Source organism: Mastomys coucha, unplaced genomic scaffold, assembly GCF_008632895.1.
Source record: "Mastomys coucha isolate ucsf_1 unplaced genomic scaffold, UCSF_Mcou_1 pScaffold12, whole genome shotgun sequence".
Classification (NCBI taxonomy): domain Eukaryota; kingdom Metazoa; phylum Chordata; class Mammalia; order Rodentia; family Muridae; genus Mastomys; species Mastomys coucha.
This window is the reverse complement of record NW_022196894.1, coordinates 30,421,202-30,439,525: the sequence shown is the minus strand read 5'-3', so window position 1 is coordinate 30,439,525 and position 18,324 is coordinate 30,421,202. Positions and strand designations below refer to the sequence as shown.

The window sequence follows — 18,324 nt, the reverse complement described above, 5'->3', positions numbered from 1 at the left end:
TCTCTCTCTCTCTCTCTCTCTCTTTCTCTTTCTCTCCCTCTCCCTCTCTCCTCTCCTATCTTCCTCTCTCTCTCTTCCCTCTCTTCTTTCTTCTCTTCTAACAAGCCCTTTCTCCCTTTTTCTCTCCCACCCCCTTCCCCATGGCGACTCCCCTGACTTCAATCCTTGGGGTCAGTAAACTCACCTGAGAGCAGCTTCCCAATAAACCTGCCTTTAATATAATCTAATCAGGTTTGAATTGGCTCATTTCAAGGGCAGTGAAGAAATAACCTACCAGTAGGAATTCAAAGCCATTCTTTGGCATACCCACATCTAGTTATGCCTGCACCGTCTGTGAAATCTCTTGTCTTTTTTAATGTCTCTTTCTCCCCAGGCAGTTGTTCCCAGCCCCAACCTCTCTGCTGCCCAGGAGCGGATAACCACTGCAAGAGAGGAAGCTGCTATTGTGATAAATTCTGCCACGTGGTATCAGACTGCTGCCCAGACCACGGGACCCTCTGCAACCCTGATGACCATGCAGGCTCACTTCCACCCATGGCACAGCTGGGTGCTGTAACCGACAGAGGCAAGCCTGTACTTTAGACGGTGGCCACTGTGGAGTGGATGACACCACATCCTGAAGATCCTGCAGTTCTTATAGTCTATGCATTTCACGCCCAAAGCGTCTTCAAGTTCCTCTCAGCTCTGCTTCGCCCGCTGCTCTCCTCCAAGCTTTTCTTTAGGTCCCACGGGGAGAGGCTGAGCTATCCGTGGTGAAAAGCCAGGGTAGGGAATGTGGTGGGCCCAACTGTTTCTTGCTGTGTATATGCTGGTCTTGCTTGGAGACTTCAGAGCAGCAGAGCTTCAGAGAGGTGTTGGGGATGTTGACCAGCAGTGGGCTGGGGGGCACGGATGAAGACAGGGCCCTTCACCCTGTGTTTCAGCCTCTCACACTCCCAAGATGGTGCTACAGATGGTGCTCAGGATGGAGAGCCCGCCTGACTCAGCCAGGAGCAAGCAAGATTTGGTACAAACCATGGTGAGTGCCCTGCTTGGGGGAGGGGCTCCTCTACTGGGATTGGACAGCTCATGCCTCTCATACTTCTAGGACTCAGGGGAGGGGAGGGATCGTGTTTTATAAAAAAGGAGAACCAAGGATATGTTTTTTTTTTTTTAAGATTTATTTTATTTATTTATTTTATGTGTATGAGTACACTGTAGCTGTACAGATGGCTGTGAGCCATCATGTGTGTGGCTGCTGGGAACTGAATTCAGGAGCTCTGCCGCCCGCTCGCTCCAGCGTAATTCACTGTAGCTGTCTTCAGACGCACCAGAAGAGGGCGTCAGATCTCTTTACAGGTGGTTGTGAGCCACCATGTGGTTGCTGGGATCCGAACTCAGGACCTTTGGAAGAGCAGTCAGTGCTCTGACCCGCTGAGCCATCTCACCAGCCCCAGGGTATGTTTTTTTAAGAGCAAGGTATGGTGAGGTGGTGTTGAGATATCTCTTCCCCTTAAGTACCAGCGATATGACATACTATGGAATAGAATGGGAAGGGGAGTTGAGGAGGGAGTAGAGACAGGAAGGCAGAAGAGAGAGAGAGAGAGAGAGAGAGAGAGAGAGAGAGAGAGAGAGAGAGAGAAGAGAAGAGGCTGGCTAGGAACACGTGGACAGAGAGTAAGAGGATGAGAGTGAGGAGGGGGCAAGCAGCCCCTTTTGGAGTGTATCAGGCACACCTGGCTGTTGCCAGGTAACTGTGGGGTGAAGCCTAGACGGAATGCTAACAGGTGAGAAGTGGGTAGGAGGGGAGGAGGGCTCCTTTGAGCTGAGAGCTCTATTAGAATAGCATCTCACTTTCATGAGTCATACTCTATTCTTTTTTTTTTTCCCCTCTGCTACCATTTATAAATACACAAAACATCCTTAACATCTTTAGCTTGTAAGCCATACAGAAACTGGCATCATGCCAAATTCGGCAGCATTTGTTTTAAATCCTCCTCCGTCCAATTCTTTCCTTCTGTGCCCTGGCCCTAAAGTACTCAACCCAACACAGAGAGACACCCTTCACTGGTATTACACAAGAGGAAGGGGTGTGAGGGTCCTGGCTCCTTGTACTTGCTACTTGGGGAACCGGACTGGACTCCTCTAACCGCTGAGCCCGCCCTGGTTGGGGAGCTGTGACAACTCACTGAGAGCAAGCATGGAGGCTATGGCTCTTGCTGACCCAAGAGATGGTTAGAATATGAGACCACGGGTGTCAGCAACTCTCATGGGATTTGTTGCTTGTTAGGTTCTGCAGCTCCTCCACACCCTCTCCAGAAGGCCACTCTTGGTCACTATGAAGGGAATCAGAAAGAGAGCCTGAGTCCTCCTCCAGCCCTTGCCAGCCAGACCCATGGAACGGAGATCACCTTTGGTTTGTTGGGGCCAACATGGCTGGCCCAGCCCAGTGGTATCTGTCTCTCAGCTGCCATCCTATGAGCCCCACATTGGCTTAGTCTGGGAAAACTGAAACCTGAAATTGTTTTAAACACATTTAAAAGTGCACAGAATTAGACATAAAAAAAATTACAAAAATACATTCAGCTCATGATATTTCTCATTGTGTTGTGGTGGTTACACGTATAGACAATTTGGTATATTTATTATAATATAACAATGACTTGAATGTAGAAAATTAGGGAGCTGGGGGTATAGCTTAGTTGATGGAGCATTTGCTAAGCATATCAAACCCTGGAGTCAGTGCCAAGCACCCCAGAAATCAGGTATGGTGACACCTGCTTGTTATCCTAGTACTAGGGAGATGGAGGAGGGTGAAGCCGGTAGATCAGACATTCAATGTCATCTTGGCTGTATAGTTAGCTCAAGGCCAGCCTGGGCTATATGAGACCCTGGAGTTTTTTTTGTTATTGTTTTGTTTTCTTTTGTTTTTTAAAAATCAGAAAATAAGAACCCAAAGCAATAGCCTTTAGTTAAGTAATTCATCTTCTCTCTCCACCCTGTTCTGCATTTGACCTCCTGGATCTTAGCCACAGGGTCATCTCTTACTCCCCTTTCCCAATGACCTTCTAATGCTATGGCCACATGACCCCACCCTTCTTACTGTAGTTCCGTGACCACAGTCTTGGGTCAGCGGCTCTTTCCTGGTGCTGGTCTCTGGCTTCTGGCCAGATTGCATCACTGAAGCTCTGGTATGTGGCCAGCTCTCTGTTCAGAGGCCATCAATGGCTTTCCATTCTCTACATAAATGTGAGAGCACTGGACCTGGCCTGCCACCACCGAGCTCTGCATAGCTCCAGCTTTATCCCCTGCTAATCCCTTTTACCCACTCTTGGTTGCAGCTGAACAGAATCACCCATTCTCCCCACCCAAGCCTTGCTCTGGGCCTTTGCTAATCTGAACACTGGTCTCTGGGCAACTGATTGTAGCCAAGATCCCTGTTGGCACAGAGCCCAGCTCTTGGCTAATGGTTTTATGTTGGCTTAATTTCTCTAAGTTATTTATTTAGGAACCTAACCCCAATTGGATTAGGGTAAGGCAAATGAAACAGGGACGGAGGGAGGGCCAGCACAAAGACCTGCCCTCCAGTCAGCTCTAGCTGCGGCTGACTGGCTGCTTCACCTGTGGGATCTTCTAAGAGGCCATGGGGAATGTATCTGAAAGGCATCTATCTGGAAACAGGTCAGTATGCCTGTCTCCTTTCTCAGGGGTTACAAGTCGACCTACAGAGTCCTGGAAATATATATCCAAGACATATGCAATAAAGTGAGCAGCAACTTTATGCAGACTAGGGAAAAACTGGAATCAACCCAAATATCCATCAATAAGAAAATGCCCAGAGAAGTTGTGGTTGATTATTACAATGGAAAACCACCCCCATAAAAGGATAAAGCATTGTTATACATAAGAGCTCTGGAGAACCTCACAGACATAACGTTAAATGAAAGAAGCCAGCTGGGCGGTGGTGGCGCACGCCTTTAATCCCAACACTTGGGAGGCAGAGGCAGGTGGATTTCTGAGGCCAGCCTGGTCTACAGAGTGAGTTCCAAGACAGCCAAGGCTACACAGAGAAACCCTGTCTCGAAAAAACAAAAACAAACAAAAAAAAAAGAAAGAAAGAAAGAAAGAAAGAAAGAGAGAAGCCAAATACTGAAGAGTGAATGCATGATCCCATTTACATAGCCCTGAACTTGTCCTCAGTGACAGAGTGAGGGGACACACACAGGAGCTTGTTCATTATTATTCTCTGTGAACTTGGTGATGGAACTTAAAGCCTCACACAATGGCAAACTCTCTACCACTGAGCTGTAATCCCCAATTCTGTTTTCAACCTTTACTTCAAGACAGGGTCTTACTAAGTTGCCCAGGCAGGCATTTAACCTGCAATCTGCAATCCTCATATGTCAGCTTCCAAGACTGTTCTTGCACACCATCTGCTTGTGCTTACACAACATGCAGGATTTGTGGAATCCTCTCAGAATGCTGTCAGCTGGCATGAAGAGGTTGTTTTAAATGTGTGTGTGTGTGTGTGTGTGTGTGTGTGTGTGTGTGTGAGAGAGAGAGAGAGAGAGAGAGAGAGAGAGAGAGAGAGAGAGAGAGAGAGAGAGAGAATAGGTGCATGTGCACATATGCACATTCATTTGAAGGCCAGAGGACAATCTCAGATGGCATCCTCGGGGACACTGTCTACTTCCTTTGGGACAGGATCTCTTCTAGGCCTGGAGCTTCCCAGTTAGGCTAGGCTATCTGGCCAGTGAATCCTGAGGATCCTTCTGTCTTTGCCTCTTCAGCTCTGGGACAGCACGCACACACCACCAAACCTGACATTTTTTTCTGTGGGTTTGGGGGGATCAGACTCAAGCCCTTACCTGGGAGGCAACACGCCACCAACTGAGCCATCTCCCTAGCCCTACATGAGGTTTTTCTTTTTTTTTTTTTAAGTGAAAATATTGGGGACCAGGCAATATATCCTAATTTATCTGGTTAAAACAGGGTCCCTTCAAGATGCAGGGTTAGCACAATTTCCTGTTCCTCTGTCTGCTTTGGGGACAGACTGTCCACCCTGTGAGTGTAACAAAGCTTGTAGCTGCTTTCCTATCTTCCCATTGCTGCTGAAAGCCCCATGCCCCTTGGTAAGTTTAGTATATAAACATTTCAAGCCAGCTATCTGGTGAGCTATTTGTACTGAGCACACATACAAGTGCACCTGTAAATAAAGTTTGTCCCCTCCTGGGGGACAAGCCCCAGCTCCTGGACCCAAGATGGTAAAAGGAGACAGTGGAGATAAGAAACCCAAAACAAATCAGAAAGTGCAACTAGGACCAGCTCCTTGTCTAGCAACGAACGACTTTGTACTTCCAGGACATTTTTGCTAAGTCAATTAGGCCTTGTCCCGAGTCAGAGTCACCCCTTCCCTATATGCTGGTTTTGTGGGGGACAGAGAGTAGGAGAGCTGAGCCTAACTGGTGCTGATGACTCCAGGATCTTTTCTGATGCTCAGGCTGAGAGCCTACGCTCATCCTTGGCTCCACCCTGACACCCCACATCAATCAAGCTGAATTGATCTCCATCTCTACTTCCTATTTTCTTTTTCTTTTTTTTTTTCTTTTTTCTTTTTTTTCAAGACAGGGTTTCTCTGTGTAGTCCTGGCTGTCCTGGAACTCACTCTGTAGACCAGGCTGGACTCAAACTCAGAAATCCGCCTGCCTCTGACTCCCAAGGGCTGGGATCAAAGGCGTGCACTACCACTGCCCAGCTCCATCTCTGCTTTCAAAACCTATCACTCATCAGAGAGCTTTCCCAGGCCTTTTCTTCCCACCATCCCATATCATGCTAACTCCTAGTCTCTATGTTGTTCTCAACAGAGCTGCCGGGATTCCCGCTGCCTGGCCTTCTAAGACCCAAGTTAGGACTCATCGCTCTACTCAGAGCTCTCCAGGAACACCTCAAGCTCACTTGCTCATCAAGTTAAAAATCAGAGGGCCCCATTGACTTGAACAAGGGTCCCTAGCAAGGCCAGCAGACCAGATGGAGGCAGTCATTTTAGTCTCATGTCCCTGAAACTAAGTTATCTGAACTTAGAAGTCAGAAGAGAGTCAATTGCTGGATTTTGAGAACAGGTAATGGAAAAGTCCCTTCTGTTTAGCTCTTAACAAAAAAAAAAAAAAAAAAAAAAAAAAAAAAAAAAAAAAAAAAAAAAAAAAAAAAAAAAAAAAAAAAAAAAAATGGACCTGAGAGTAAGCAGTCAGTAGTTCATTGTCTATTTCCCTGTTCCCACCTTACCAGGAATGTAGATTTGAAGTCACCCAGCACTACTTGGTTTTGCTTTTACTTTTCCTTGCAGTGGTGGGGCAAACCCCACCCAGGCCCTGTCCCGGGGATGAACCCACCCAGGCCCTGACCTGGGGATAACCCCACCCAGGTCCTGACCTGGAGGTGAACCCTGTCTTGTTTTCTCCATGTTCTGCACTCTGCGTTGTCAGTTAAGCCCACAGAACTGTTGCTCATTCTGTTTTGTGGAATGAAGCCAGACTCTAGGAGCATAGATAAAACCACTAAAGACATTTAAACTCTATTGTAATTTATATTTTGATAGAGTAAAACCTCAGATGCACACAAAATCCCCGTTACCCTCCCCTACCATTCTGCTGTCCCCCAACCCCCATCATTTATACTTCTGTGACTCTAGCCCCAGCTGCTGTTTGGTGTTCATAACCTGTAGCCATCTTTGGCTACTTTGTGGGTTCTTCTTTCTTCTACCCTTCTCTACCCTTTCAACCCCCTAACACTAAATAAGAGAGAAAGAAGGATAGAGAGGAAAGGAAAGAGACCCTGAATAAAGTCAGGGGCGAGAAAGGGAGCAACGTGATCGTCAGAGTACTTTTTGCTGGTTAGGGCTGCTGAGTTCCTGGGGGCAAGTTTGATCTTCACTGTCAGGATATCTACTTTCTTCTTTGTGCACCACTACCAAAAAACTGCAAACAACTACAAACAACAACCCACTGTGCCCCTCAGGACCCTAGCATTTATATACTCTCTGAAAAGTCCCCAGAATTCCAAATGTCATACAATCGCAGAAACTGTCTGCAGCTGGCAAAATCACACCCCTGCCAGAGCACGAGGCAAATCCTAGTCAGCTGCTGTGGACAATCTGAAGCTGCCTCTCATCCCACACCTGGGATTTAAAAAAATCATATTAACATATTCTTACAACATTTCTGAGGGGTTTGGTTTTTTGTTTTGTTTTGTTTTGGTTTGGTTTGGTTTGGTTTGGTTTTTCGAGACAGAGTTTCTCTGTGTGGCCCTGGCTGTCCTGGAACTCACTCTGTAGACCAGGCTGGCCTCAAACTCAGAAATCTGCCTGCCTCTGCCTCCCAAGTGCTGGGATTAAAGGCGTGTGCATTTCTGAGGGTTTTTTTTATTTTGTTTTGTTTTTAAAGGAAACTAAACTTCCATAATTCTCATGACATAAAACTTTCTGCTTTCTGACATCTCCCTAGATGCTCCTACAACCTCCTCCCTTGTTATTCAGTACTGCAACCTGCACCCCCACACACACACATATACCCCAGCTCTCATAATGTCTCTTGTCTTCCTTTCTCTGTCACTTACAAATTCCTATTCCCGTGTTCATTGCCCACTCTCTCTTTAGGACTCAGCTCCTGAGGGCCGGCCTTGTCTGTTTTCTTCAATGATGTATTATATCTCAAGAGCTGAGACCAATGTCTGACATATAGAAGCACGTGCTTGTTAAAGTAGTGAGACTTGTGCTAATTTGTGGTGAGAGCCAAGCTGGGCTGTGAAGAAATGGCCCAAGAACTTTCTAGTGAAGTTTGTGATGGCTCTCAGAGCTGCTGGCCATCAGCCAGGCTTGGAAATAACCCTGAATAAAGAAGAAACTCATAGTGGGTTGGTCTGATGCTACTCGTATTTACTCTAATGCTAAATGCTGGCTTCTCAAGATGTGGTTGTCCCTGACAGCAGATCCTCATGTACACCAAGGGATGCTATGTGAATCTTCTCACCAATGTAAGTGGTCAATAAAAGGTTAGAGCTTGTGTTTGGGCAGTGGAGGGAGAAAGGTGGGACTTGGGGATCGAGTGAGGGGGTTGCGGGGAGAGGAGGAAGAAGAAAGAAGATGGAAGTTGAGGAGGCCGCCATGAGAGGAGATGGACCATGACTACTAAGTGGCCAGGAGAAACAGCAAGTAATAAGGGACTTTATAGCTAGGGAATAAGTTAGTATAGCTCCAAACCTGTCCAATCTAGCCTTACAGCTTGTAAATAGAATACCTGGATTGTGTGTCTTTTATATGGGCCAGCTAAGACTATAAATTCATTCCACAGAAATTAGTCCAGATCTTCTTAGGGTTTTTCTGTTTTTGTTTGTTTTTTTTCTTCTACATTAGCAAGTGTGTAGAGCTGTTGGCTATTTCAGTTGGAAGAGGAAGAAATGCAGTGGGGAATTCCTTGTTGGGGTGAAAAGGGCACCCGAATGCTGGTTCGTAGAGTAAGCTCAAAGTAGGGACCTGCCTGCCCCTGGAATGAGGAAGCCCCTAGCCTGGCAGGGGTGCAGCGGAAGAAGATGGAAGGCTGCCCAGAGGACCTGCCCTCCTGCGGTGGTGGGTTTCACATGGGGACATGGCTACATGGCAAGGTCCCTGTGTTGGCCCCTCCTCCTTCCACCTGTTAGAGCAGAGAGCTGAGTTTGAGCCTGAGAATGGAAGAGGTCCAGCCTGCGGACTGTGTTCCTGAGACTTCTCCCCAAGACCCTCAACTCCAAGTGTCAGGTTACCTCACACAGACTCCATCGGCTCCTTCTGAAGAGGTTGACAGACCCTGAGAATACCCCAAGATGACAGGACAGCCTGTCACCCCAATGCCCAGTAAAGTTCTAGATGATACTGTAAGATATCCAGCAGCCAATCTCAGACTGCTGGGCCAAGAAGCCCTCAGAATTCTTCCTGTCTGAGGTCCAGAGAGGGCAAACAACTCGTCTAAGACCACACAACTTCTTGCCCACCATTAAGGACAGAGTTGGAAACAGGGCAAATCTTTTGATATGGTTTTACATTTCCTTCCTGTTCTCAGTTTTGTGATTCTGTGACACAGATCGGAGATGTCTGCTCCATCCCGGAGATACTTTCATCCAAAAGCACTTAAAATGCCATGGAACCTTGTCTGGCCACCAGGTGTGGCCCTAAGGGCACTAGGCCTTGGTCCTCGAGGGGTAAGAATCCTCTCTGTTTAGGGGGAGGCACAGGAAAAATTACAGTCCATAATGTCCCTCCTTGCCTCAGGAGCTAGTCTCCTAAGTGTCCCTAACTTCCGCTGGCTCTTGGATTCAGAGTATCACGCCATCCTCCACATCCTGGTTCTTCAAGCCCGGCAGGGGACCTGGTCCTGCCTTTGACCTGCAAAATCCCAGGATGTTGAATATAGAAAGATGATATTAGAAGTTAGAGTCCTGCCTCCACACTGGGACACTGTCCCCTTGAGACCTCAGGAACATTCACATCAACTGGTGAGGGCTTCCACTTATATCTTGAGCTATCGAGATGGATGCATTTTCTCTGAGCACCAGCAATGTACAGGAGACACTGTGTAAGAACTTTGGTGACGTCCTGAGTCAAGACAGTGTGTCTGTTTTATAGATCAAGAAGTCGAGGCTCAGAAATGTTCTCTTATTTGCCCTTGGTCCCTAGAACTGATCAAATCTAGGCTCAGCAGAGAAACTCAGGTCTGTTCATGAAGCCTGGACCCCAGGTATGGGTGAGTGGAGTAAAAACCATTTATCTCATGCCTTTCTCAGTGCCAGGGGAGGGTTTCAGAATGGAATTGATGCCGTATCTTCAAATCAGAGAGGCAAGGCTGCCAGGCAAGGGAGTGGGGATGGGGACTGGGACCATGAGCCTGCTGTGAGCTTGCACGTTTGTGGTCACCCGGCTGTATCCTGGAACCTACCCAGTCACACCTGGGCAGTTGGCTGCCCCTCCTCCCAGCATTGAGGAAGCAGGAAAGGGTGGCGAGGAGAGGCAGCAGGCAGGCCTGGCAGGCAGCGGTGGTCAGTGCCAGGCATGATGGGCTCCGTCTGGGGCCTGGCTGTGCCTCTCCTTGTCTTCTGCTGGAAGGCTGGAGTCAGTGTGAGCTCTCCAGGTAAGGAACAGAACAACCCCTGGGGCTCCTCCCTGGGGGAGCTCTGGGTGTCAGTGCTGGCAAAGACAGCCCTTTGTGGGCAAGGGAGACATTTTTGTTACTTGTATTAATGTCCTGAGGAATAGACAAGTGTGCGGGACGGCAGACAGGTCAGCTTAAGCGTGGTGGCCCTGCGGTCATCACTGTAAGGGAGTCTGGACTTAGTCTTTAGTCATGGGATAGTGGGGTGGAAGGGAAGAGGGGATTGGGAGATGCCAGCTGGTGATCTTTTTGCTGTGAATGGAAGAATATGGCCTAAGGAAGCTCTGGTTCATCCAACACTGTTACCTAGCCCAGCTATTCTTTGAACTTTGCCTTTTGAATGAAAAGTTTGTCACACACTGCTTGGGCAGGGAGATTCTGAGAGAGGCAGGCTTTTCTGAAAGAGAGAAGCTAACAGTGATCGGTCACTAACAGGCACTATGCCAAATTCATCCCACACACTTTAAAATAGCTAATTTTCAGGCTAACTTTAGGTTCATAGTAAAACTGAACAGCGTTCTACTGAGACCTCTGATTTAGTCTGTCCCCTGCTGTCCATGTCCCCACAGCATGGGGACTGCACCAGCAGAGACCGCACACTGACATGTCGCACCACTCATTACTTTTTAAAATTCCATTTTAAAATTTATTGACAGAATTTAGAAATAAATAAATATTTATTTATTTGTTATTGACACAGGGCCCTGGCTGCATGGAACTTGCTATATACACTTTAAAAAAAAAAAAAAAAGATTTATGGGCTGGTGAGATGGCTCAGCGGGGAAGAGCACCGACTGCTCTTTGGAAGGTCATGAGTTCAGATCCCAGCAACCACATGGTGGCTCACAACCATCTGTAATGAGATCTGACGCCCTCTTCTGGTGTGTCTGAAGACAGCTACAGTGTACTTACATATAATAAATAAATAAATCTTTAAAAAAAATAGAAAAAAAATTTATTTATTTATTTAATGTATATGAGTACACTGTAGCTGTACAGATGGTTGTGAGCCATCATGTGGTTGTTGGGAATTGAACTCAGGACCTATGCTCACTCTGGCCCCTGCTTATTCCAGCCCAAGGATTTACTTATTGTTATATTTAAGTACACTGTAGCTGTTTTCAGATGCACCAGAAGAAGTCGTCAGATCTCATTACATATGGTTGTGAGCCACCATGTGGTTGCTAGGATTTGAACTCAGGACCTTTGGAAGAGCAGTCAGTGCCCTTAACCACTGAGCCATCTCTCCAGCCCACTATATACACTTTTTATTAATTTTTCCATTTTCCATTTTCTATGTATGTGTGTGTGAAAGAGAAATGCTTTTACATATGTGTGGATCCACATGTGTTTGGCTGTGTGTAAAGATGTGTACAGTTGGAGGCCCAGGGTTGATTTTGGGATCATCTTTGAAGTATCTCTCACCTTATTTCTTAATCTAGGATCTTTCAATCAAACCCAAAGTTCAGCTACACACACACACACACACACACACACACACACACAGAGAGAGAGAGAGAGAGAGAGAGAGAGAGAGAGAGAGAGTATGTACAAGTACCTGACATGTGTATGGTAACCTGAATCTTAAATTCAGATCATCAAGCTTGGTAGCAAGTAGCTTTACCCACTGGGGCTATTGGGCTGGTCCAACATTACCTTTTAAATCCTCACAATAACGTCGAGGAATAGGCTCGTACCTCCAAGACACTGCCGCCCACTTAAGAGCAAGGAGACTGCAGCTTATAGGGAGTAATTTAACTCTGGGGCCATCACTGCTAGCAGGGCCTAACCAGTGACCCACCCTGCCTGTCACACTCGGTCACAATTGACCAAGCTTGTGCTGAAGTTTTCATTCTGTTTAATTGAAACCCTACAACCCCAGGAAGCAGGTGACCCTCCCTCCACTTTACAGATGAGAAAGTACCAGTGTGGAGCACAGAGACTCGGCCTGTGTCACAGAGTAAGTACGCAGCAGAACAACCAACAGAGGCGAGACTCAAACCAGGCTGTATTTCCATACTCTTCTCACCCTCCCTTAGGAGGGATGGAAGAGGAAAGCAGCGATGGCCTATGATCTGGGCTGGGTTCTGTGGACCAGGGGCCTCAAAGAAATAGCTTGGGCTTGGGCATAAATGCTCATATGAAGAAGGCAATCAGTAGCTCCTGCAGACGTGTGTGTGTGTGTGTGTGTGTGTGTGCATGCGTGTAGTTGTGTTGAGTGAGCAAGCAAAGAGGGGATATGTGTGTGTGCATGCATGTGTGCACATGTGTATGCATGTGTGCATGGGTGCATGCATGTGTGCGTGCATGTGTGCGCACCCACTAATCATTTTCTTTACCCAGATGAGCTGGCTCCAGCTCCCTGCTCGCTTGCTTTCCTAGGACATATTCCACTCAGGCTGGAGGCTCCTCTCCCTGTCCTCCCAGTTATCTCTAAAGATGAAACCACAGACCATTCTAGACTCGGAGGAACATACTTCTATGGAACAAAAATTTGGTGGGGGGGAGGGTGAACAAACTACCCAGGGGAGAGTGACAAAGTTTCCTCAGAAAGTTCTGGGAGTCCTGATCCCTGTTCGGCAGTCCAAGGTTCATGTGGACTCCTGTCTTCTTTGCCTGCCTTTGTCAGTGCACGCTGCGAGGCTGAACCGCAGACCACTGGTCAGCTGGGATCCTTTGGGGCAGGGGACAATTGTCAGGGCTTCAGAGGTCACTAGTTGGGGCAGTGTGTCTTCAGGGCTGCTGCGAAGGCTTTGGCTCCTCTGTGCTGCCTTCATCCTCTAGGTTTAAGTAGACGATGACCCTCCGTATCATCCAATAAACCGTGGTGTCAGTCCACGGGCACTCACCAGGTTGTTCTCACCTGTCACAGGCCTCGGCATTAACAGATCACTTCCTTTGGTGACATCCAATAACACAGAAGTGCCCACCTTTACTCAGAGGGACAGGCCCAGCTCAGAGAGAGCTTTCCAGACCACCAACCTGACTCAGAATGTTCCTCTAGACACAAGAGCTCTCAGCACTGAAACTGCTTCTAACGCCTTAATCGCAACCAGTATCACTTCAGAGGTCAATTCCAGGAACACCCAGACCACCTCTTTTGTAACAAAGACTAGGAAGACACATACTGCCACTTCTGCAGCATCATCCCTAGAGACCCAGACCACCTCTCCTAATGTGTCAACCCTAAATATGCAGACTACCTCCCCAACAGCATCGTCCCTGGATGTCCTGACCACTTCCCCTGCACCATCATCCCTGAGTACCCCGACCACTTCCCCTGCACCATCATCCCTGAGTACCCTGACCACTTCTCCTGCACCATCATCCCTGAGTACCCTGACCACTTCTCCTGCACCATCATCCCTGAGTACCCCAAACACTTCCCCAACTCCATCATCCCTGAGTACCCTGACCACTTCCCCTGCACCATCACCCCTGACTACTTCCCCTGCACCATCATCCCTGACCACTTCCCCTGCACCAACATCCCTGACCACTTCCCCTGCACCATCATCTCTGACCACTTTCCCTGTACCATCATCTCTGACCACTTCCTCTGCACCATCATCCCTGAGTACCCAGACCACTTCCCCTGCACCATCATCCCTGACCACTTCCCCTGCACCATCATCCCTGGAGACCCAGACCACTTCCCCTGTACCATCATCTCTGACCACTTTCCCTGCACCATCATCTCTGACCACTTCCCCTGCACCATCATCCCTGACCACTTCCCCTGCACCATCATCCCTGGAGACCCTGACCACTTCCCCTGTACCATCATCTCTGACCACTTTCCCTGCACCATCATCTCTGACCACTTTCCCTGCACCATCATCCCTGACCACTTCCCCTCCACCATCATCCCTGACCACTTTCCCTGTACCATCATCCCTGACCACTTCCCCTCCACCATCATCCCTGACCACTTTCCCTGTACCATCATCTCTGACCACTTCCTCTGCACCATCATCCCTGGAGACCCAGACCACTTCTCCTGCACCATCATCCCTGGATAACCAGACCATCTCACCTGTCAAATTGACCCTAAAGACCCAGACCATTTCCACTGTAACAGAGACCAGAACTGTTTCAATAAGAATACCTTCCAACTTCATGGTTGTGCACACCATCCCTACAGAGACATTGGCACCAAGCGGCAGTCCCAGAACTGAGATGAGTACTGTCCAAACTGGCCCAGTGTGGGATGCCATAGGAGCCATCTTTGACACACTTTGTACTGATGACAGCTCTGAAGAGTCAAGGAAGATCACAGTTGACCTCCTGACTTTGGCACACGCCTCCACGGAAGTGGAGCACCTGTCTTCAGAGAGCAGCTCCTCCTCTGACAGCTCCGCTGGGGTCCTCAGCGGCTCACAGGTCCTGGGACCCAACAGTGCAACTCCAGGCAAGGGCTTGGTTGCGTTCAGCGTCACCCATATTAAACTCACCACCTGCGTCACAGAAATAGAAACAACTGTCACCATCTCTGGGACCCCAGATGCGAGCCTCAGTCCTACAGAAGCGATGGCAGCCTTGTCCACTTCTGAGGTGTCAACTTTGCCTCCATCCACTGAGGCAAAAACAATTATCCCCAAGACAACAAGCTCACCTGGGATCCTGTCAAGCGCTGGCACCCTGGCCCTTGCCAGCACTCTTGAGGGTATAGTCCCCAGAATCACAGAAATCGAAACAACAGTGGCCCAGACTCTTACCTCTGTTGAAACGTGGGTGACAGTTAGAAGGAACCCACCGGAAGACACTTCAGCACTCTCTATTGAGACACAAAGCCACACAGAGGTCTTGGGGACCATCGCCGTCCCCACGGTTGCTGGATCAACAATGGGAGAAGCGAGCTCCTCCGTGAGTTCCACGGCTCTGGACAGCAGCAGCCTCCCAGCAGTGGTCACCACCGAGAGCTCTGCTACCTCAGAGACTTTAACCACAGGCAACACAACCAACAGCTCCTTCCTCACAGGGAGTCGCCCTCCTTTTTTTACCTATTCAACTACAGCTAGCACCAGCAAAAAGCCAAACATCACCTTAGCCAAGGCCACAGCCTCACCAAAGCCCCCGACAAATCCCACAACATCTGCATCCACAACTTGGATAAGAAAAACCACAAAACGTGATCCAGGTAAGCAAAACTCCCATGAGCGATTTTTGGAGATTTGGAGTATCCATAAGGAGTTGAGAGGGAAAAAGGAACTAAAGGCCAATATTGCACCCTCTCCTTGGCGTTTCATGATCTCCTGGTGGGTCATCAAAAAGCAGCTAAGATGTGTATGAGATGTAGTGATGTCTATGGTGATGTAGTGATGTATATGTGGTGTATGTGTGATGTCATAATATATATGTGATGTCATGATGTGTGTGATGTAATGTATATGTGATATCATGATGTATATGTGGCATAGTGATGTGTATGTGATGTAGTGATGTATATATGATGCATATGTGATGTAGTGGTGTGTGTGATGTAGTGATGTATGTGTGATGTAGAGATGTATAGGTGATATAATGTATATGTGATGTCATGATGTGTGTGTGCGATGAGTGTGAAACTGGGTTTTCCAGAAGTGGTTGAGATCTTGGCAGTGCTTTAACCTGAGAGACCTTGGACCTGCCCCTCTCCTCTGAGCCCAAGTTTTTTGACCTTGGCCAGAGGGCGTTTGTAGTGGATGAGTACCATCTTTATCCAGGTCTAACTTCTATGAAGTTAACTATTGGGTGGTTACTGTGCTTCAGATGAGATCTGTAATGTTATTCAAAAGACTTGACCCTTGAGGGTCAAGCCTTGGAGGCCTCTAGCCAGCAAAGCCCACACAGAAGGAAAGAATGTGCAAACGTGTCCAAATTGCTGCCCTCGGAGCATGTGCAGGGCATGCAAGTGGGGTTTGGTGGCCATATTTGCTGTGTTCTACATCATAAAGTGTGACTTTCGACAAACCAATAACACAACATTTGAGGAGTTTAAATCTTCATTTCTGAAACAACAGAAACTTCTCAGAGAAGCCCACTGTCAGCAACTCTCTGGTAAGGGCAGCTGGCGCGTCTGCCTCTGCTGCTTATCTTTTCCTTGTGGCTCATTCCTGAGTATCTTTGCCTTATTCTACCTTTTTGGGCAAGGGAAATAAAAATGTTAATCATGAGTTGAGGATATAGCTCAGTGATGGAGTGCTTGACACTGTTCGAGTGCCTGAGCCCTTACATTTGACTTCATGCCCTGAAAATCTGTCTCTCACCTCTCTGTGTGTCACCTCAGTCATCTCTGTCATCTGTCTCTGTCATCTCTGTCGTCTCTGTCTCCATCATCTCTATCTCTCTGTGTCACCTCCATCATCTCTGTCCCGTCACCTCACTCAATCTTGATCTCTCTGTCTCTATTACCTCTGCCTCTATCATTTCTGTCTTTATTTCTTTCTCTTTTTTTCTTTTCTTTTTTTGTTTTTTTTTTTCGAGACAGGATTTCTCTGTGTAGCCCTGGCTGTCCTGGTACTCACTCTGTAGACCAGGCTGGCCTCGAACTCAGAAATCCGCCTGTCTCTGCCTCCCAATTGTCTGTCTCTATTTCTATGTCCATCTCTACCTGTATCATCTTTTATTTGGTCTCTATCTCTGTCAACTCAATCTGTATCTATGCTACACTCTCAGGCATGGTATCTCTGGCCTGCACACCAGCACTCAGGAGGCAGAAGCAGAAGGACTCTGAATTTGAAGCCAGCTTGATCTACATAGTAAGACCTTATCAAAAATAGAAATTAAAGCAAGAAAAAAATTTACTCACAACCATGTTATTGAGTATCTTTTTCATTCTAGGCAAAAACTTTGCAATCAGTAGGCAGAACCCAAAAATAAATTCACCAGATGTTCTGGCTTTCTATCTGGACTAAGAGCAAGCTAGAGAGGAAACGATTTATTTCACTTGCTTCTCCTGGCTCACTTGGTTTGCTTTCTTATATACCCCAGGCCCACCTGCCCAGGAATGGCACTGCCCACAGTGGGCTGGGCCATCCTACATCAATTAGTAATCAAGAAAATGCCCCACAGACATGCCCACAGGCCAATCTGATGGAGGCAATTCCTCGGTGAGATTTCCTCCTCCTGGGTGTGTCCAGGCCTGTGTCCAGGCTGACAAAAGCTACTGCAACACCCCTCTCTGGCATTCTTTCAAGGCAACTCTCAGAGGGCCACCCTCTCCAGCACTCTTCCTGCCCAGGGTCCTCTCCAACTGACTCATCCAGGGTCTCCAGGCCTTAAGAACATTTTTTTCCCTTCCGCAATCTTCTCTTTGGCTTTTTCAAATATGGGGGTACTCTAAGACATCGTGTACTTCACTCACTGGTCAGGGGGACACTTCCATAGGCATAACTACTCTAGGAAGGGAGTCCTCCTTTCTGTTTTTGGAGAGCAAATGTTAGATCCATGTAGATACACACACATATTTTCTGGTAGGACTATAGACACATGTGGAGAGAGGCCCAGGCTGGAGATGAGTCGGCTGTGTTGGCGTTGTTTCTTGTCTATTCTCAACCTTCAGGTGAAGATGGAGGATTCCTCCTTGTACGGCTGACTGTGGCCTCCCCTGAGGACCTCACTGAGCACAACGCCAGAGAGAAGTTGATGTACCAGGTATGCATACCAGGAGTAAGTGAGGGTCTCTTGGGGGCTCCAGGGAGCATCTAGGACATGGGAGGTCAATGACCCCGTGAAAGAGCATCAGAGGGCTGACCCGGGCTCATGCCTGCCTTTGATCCCGCCAAGCTTCTCCGCCCTTCTGTTCCCTTTCTGTGATGTGAATACATCTCCTCAGCCCCAGATCCAATTTGTTCCAGTCTTGGGAGTGAAGGCCTTCTGGTCTTTGAAAAGGTCAATGATATTAATGGGAAAGTGAGTAGAGAGTTTGGTTACAAGCATCAGGAACCAAGGCATGGTAGTTTACTTGGAAAAGTCAAGGTCTGAGAAATCTTCAGATGGCTCCTCCAGCTTTGGAGACTGCTGGAGCCAGTAGTGCAAACACAATCATGAGATTTTCTCTATCTCTGTCAGCTCTATGCCCTTCATTCTTCATGGACTTTCTCCATTCATATGTGTCTTAGTAGGGTTTTACTGCTGTGAACAGACACCATGACCAAGGCTACTCTTATAAGGACAACATTTAATTGAG

The 18,324-nt window shown here is 47.7% G+C and overlaps 2 protein-coding genes across 3 annotated transcripts in view; both read left to right on the top strand.

Moving 5' to 3' along the window:
• Positions 1–2,560, top strand: part of LOC116086389 — a 5,666-nt gene extending 3,106 nt beyond the window's left edge. Inside the window, exons 2-4 of one of the 2 annotated variants that reach the window (XM_031364680.1) lie at positions 374–565; positions 924–1,018; positions 2,270–2,560. In XM_031364680.1, coding sequence (XP_031220540.1) covers positions 374–565; positions 924–1,018; positions 2,270–2,344 — 362 coding nt within the window. In that variant the 3' untranslated portion in view covers positions 2,345–2,560. Of the gene's footprint in view, positions 1–373; positions 566–598; positions 766–923; positions 1,019–2,269 lie in introns of those variants that run through there. The other variant, XR_004116904.1, reaches the window with a different exon arrangement.
• Positions 2,561–10,057: 7,497 nt separating this feature from the next.
• Positions 10,058–18,324, top strand: part of Muc20 (mucin 20, cell surface associated) — an 11,744-nt gene continuing 3,477 nt past the window's right edge. The window contains exons 1-5 of the mRNA XM_031364679.1: positions 10,058–10,133; positions 13,027–13,480; positions 13,643–13,814; positions 14,181–15,294; positions 17,698–17,789. Of these exons, the coding sequence (XP_031220539.1) occupies positions 10,058–10,133; positions 13,027–13,480; positions 13,643–13,814; positions 14,181–15,294; positions 17,698–17,789 (1,908 nt within the window). The remainder of the gene's footprint in view (positions 10,134–13,026; positions 13,481–13,642; positions 13,815–14,180; positions 15,295–17,697; positions 17,790–18,324) is intronic.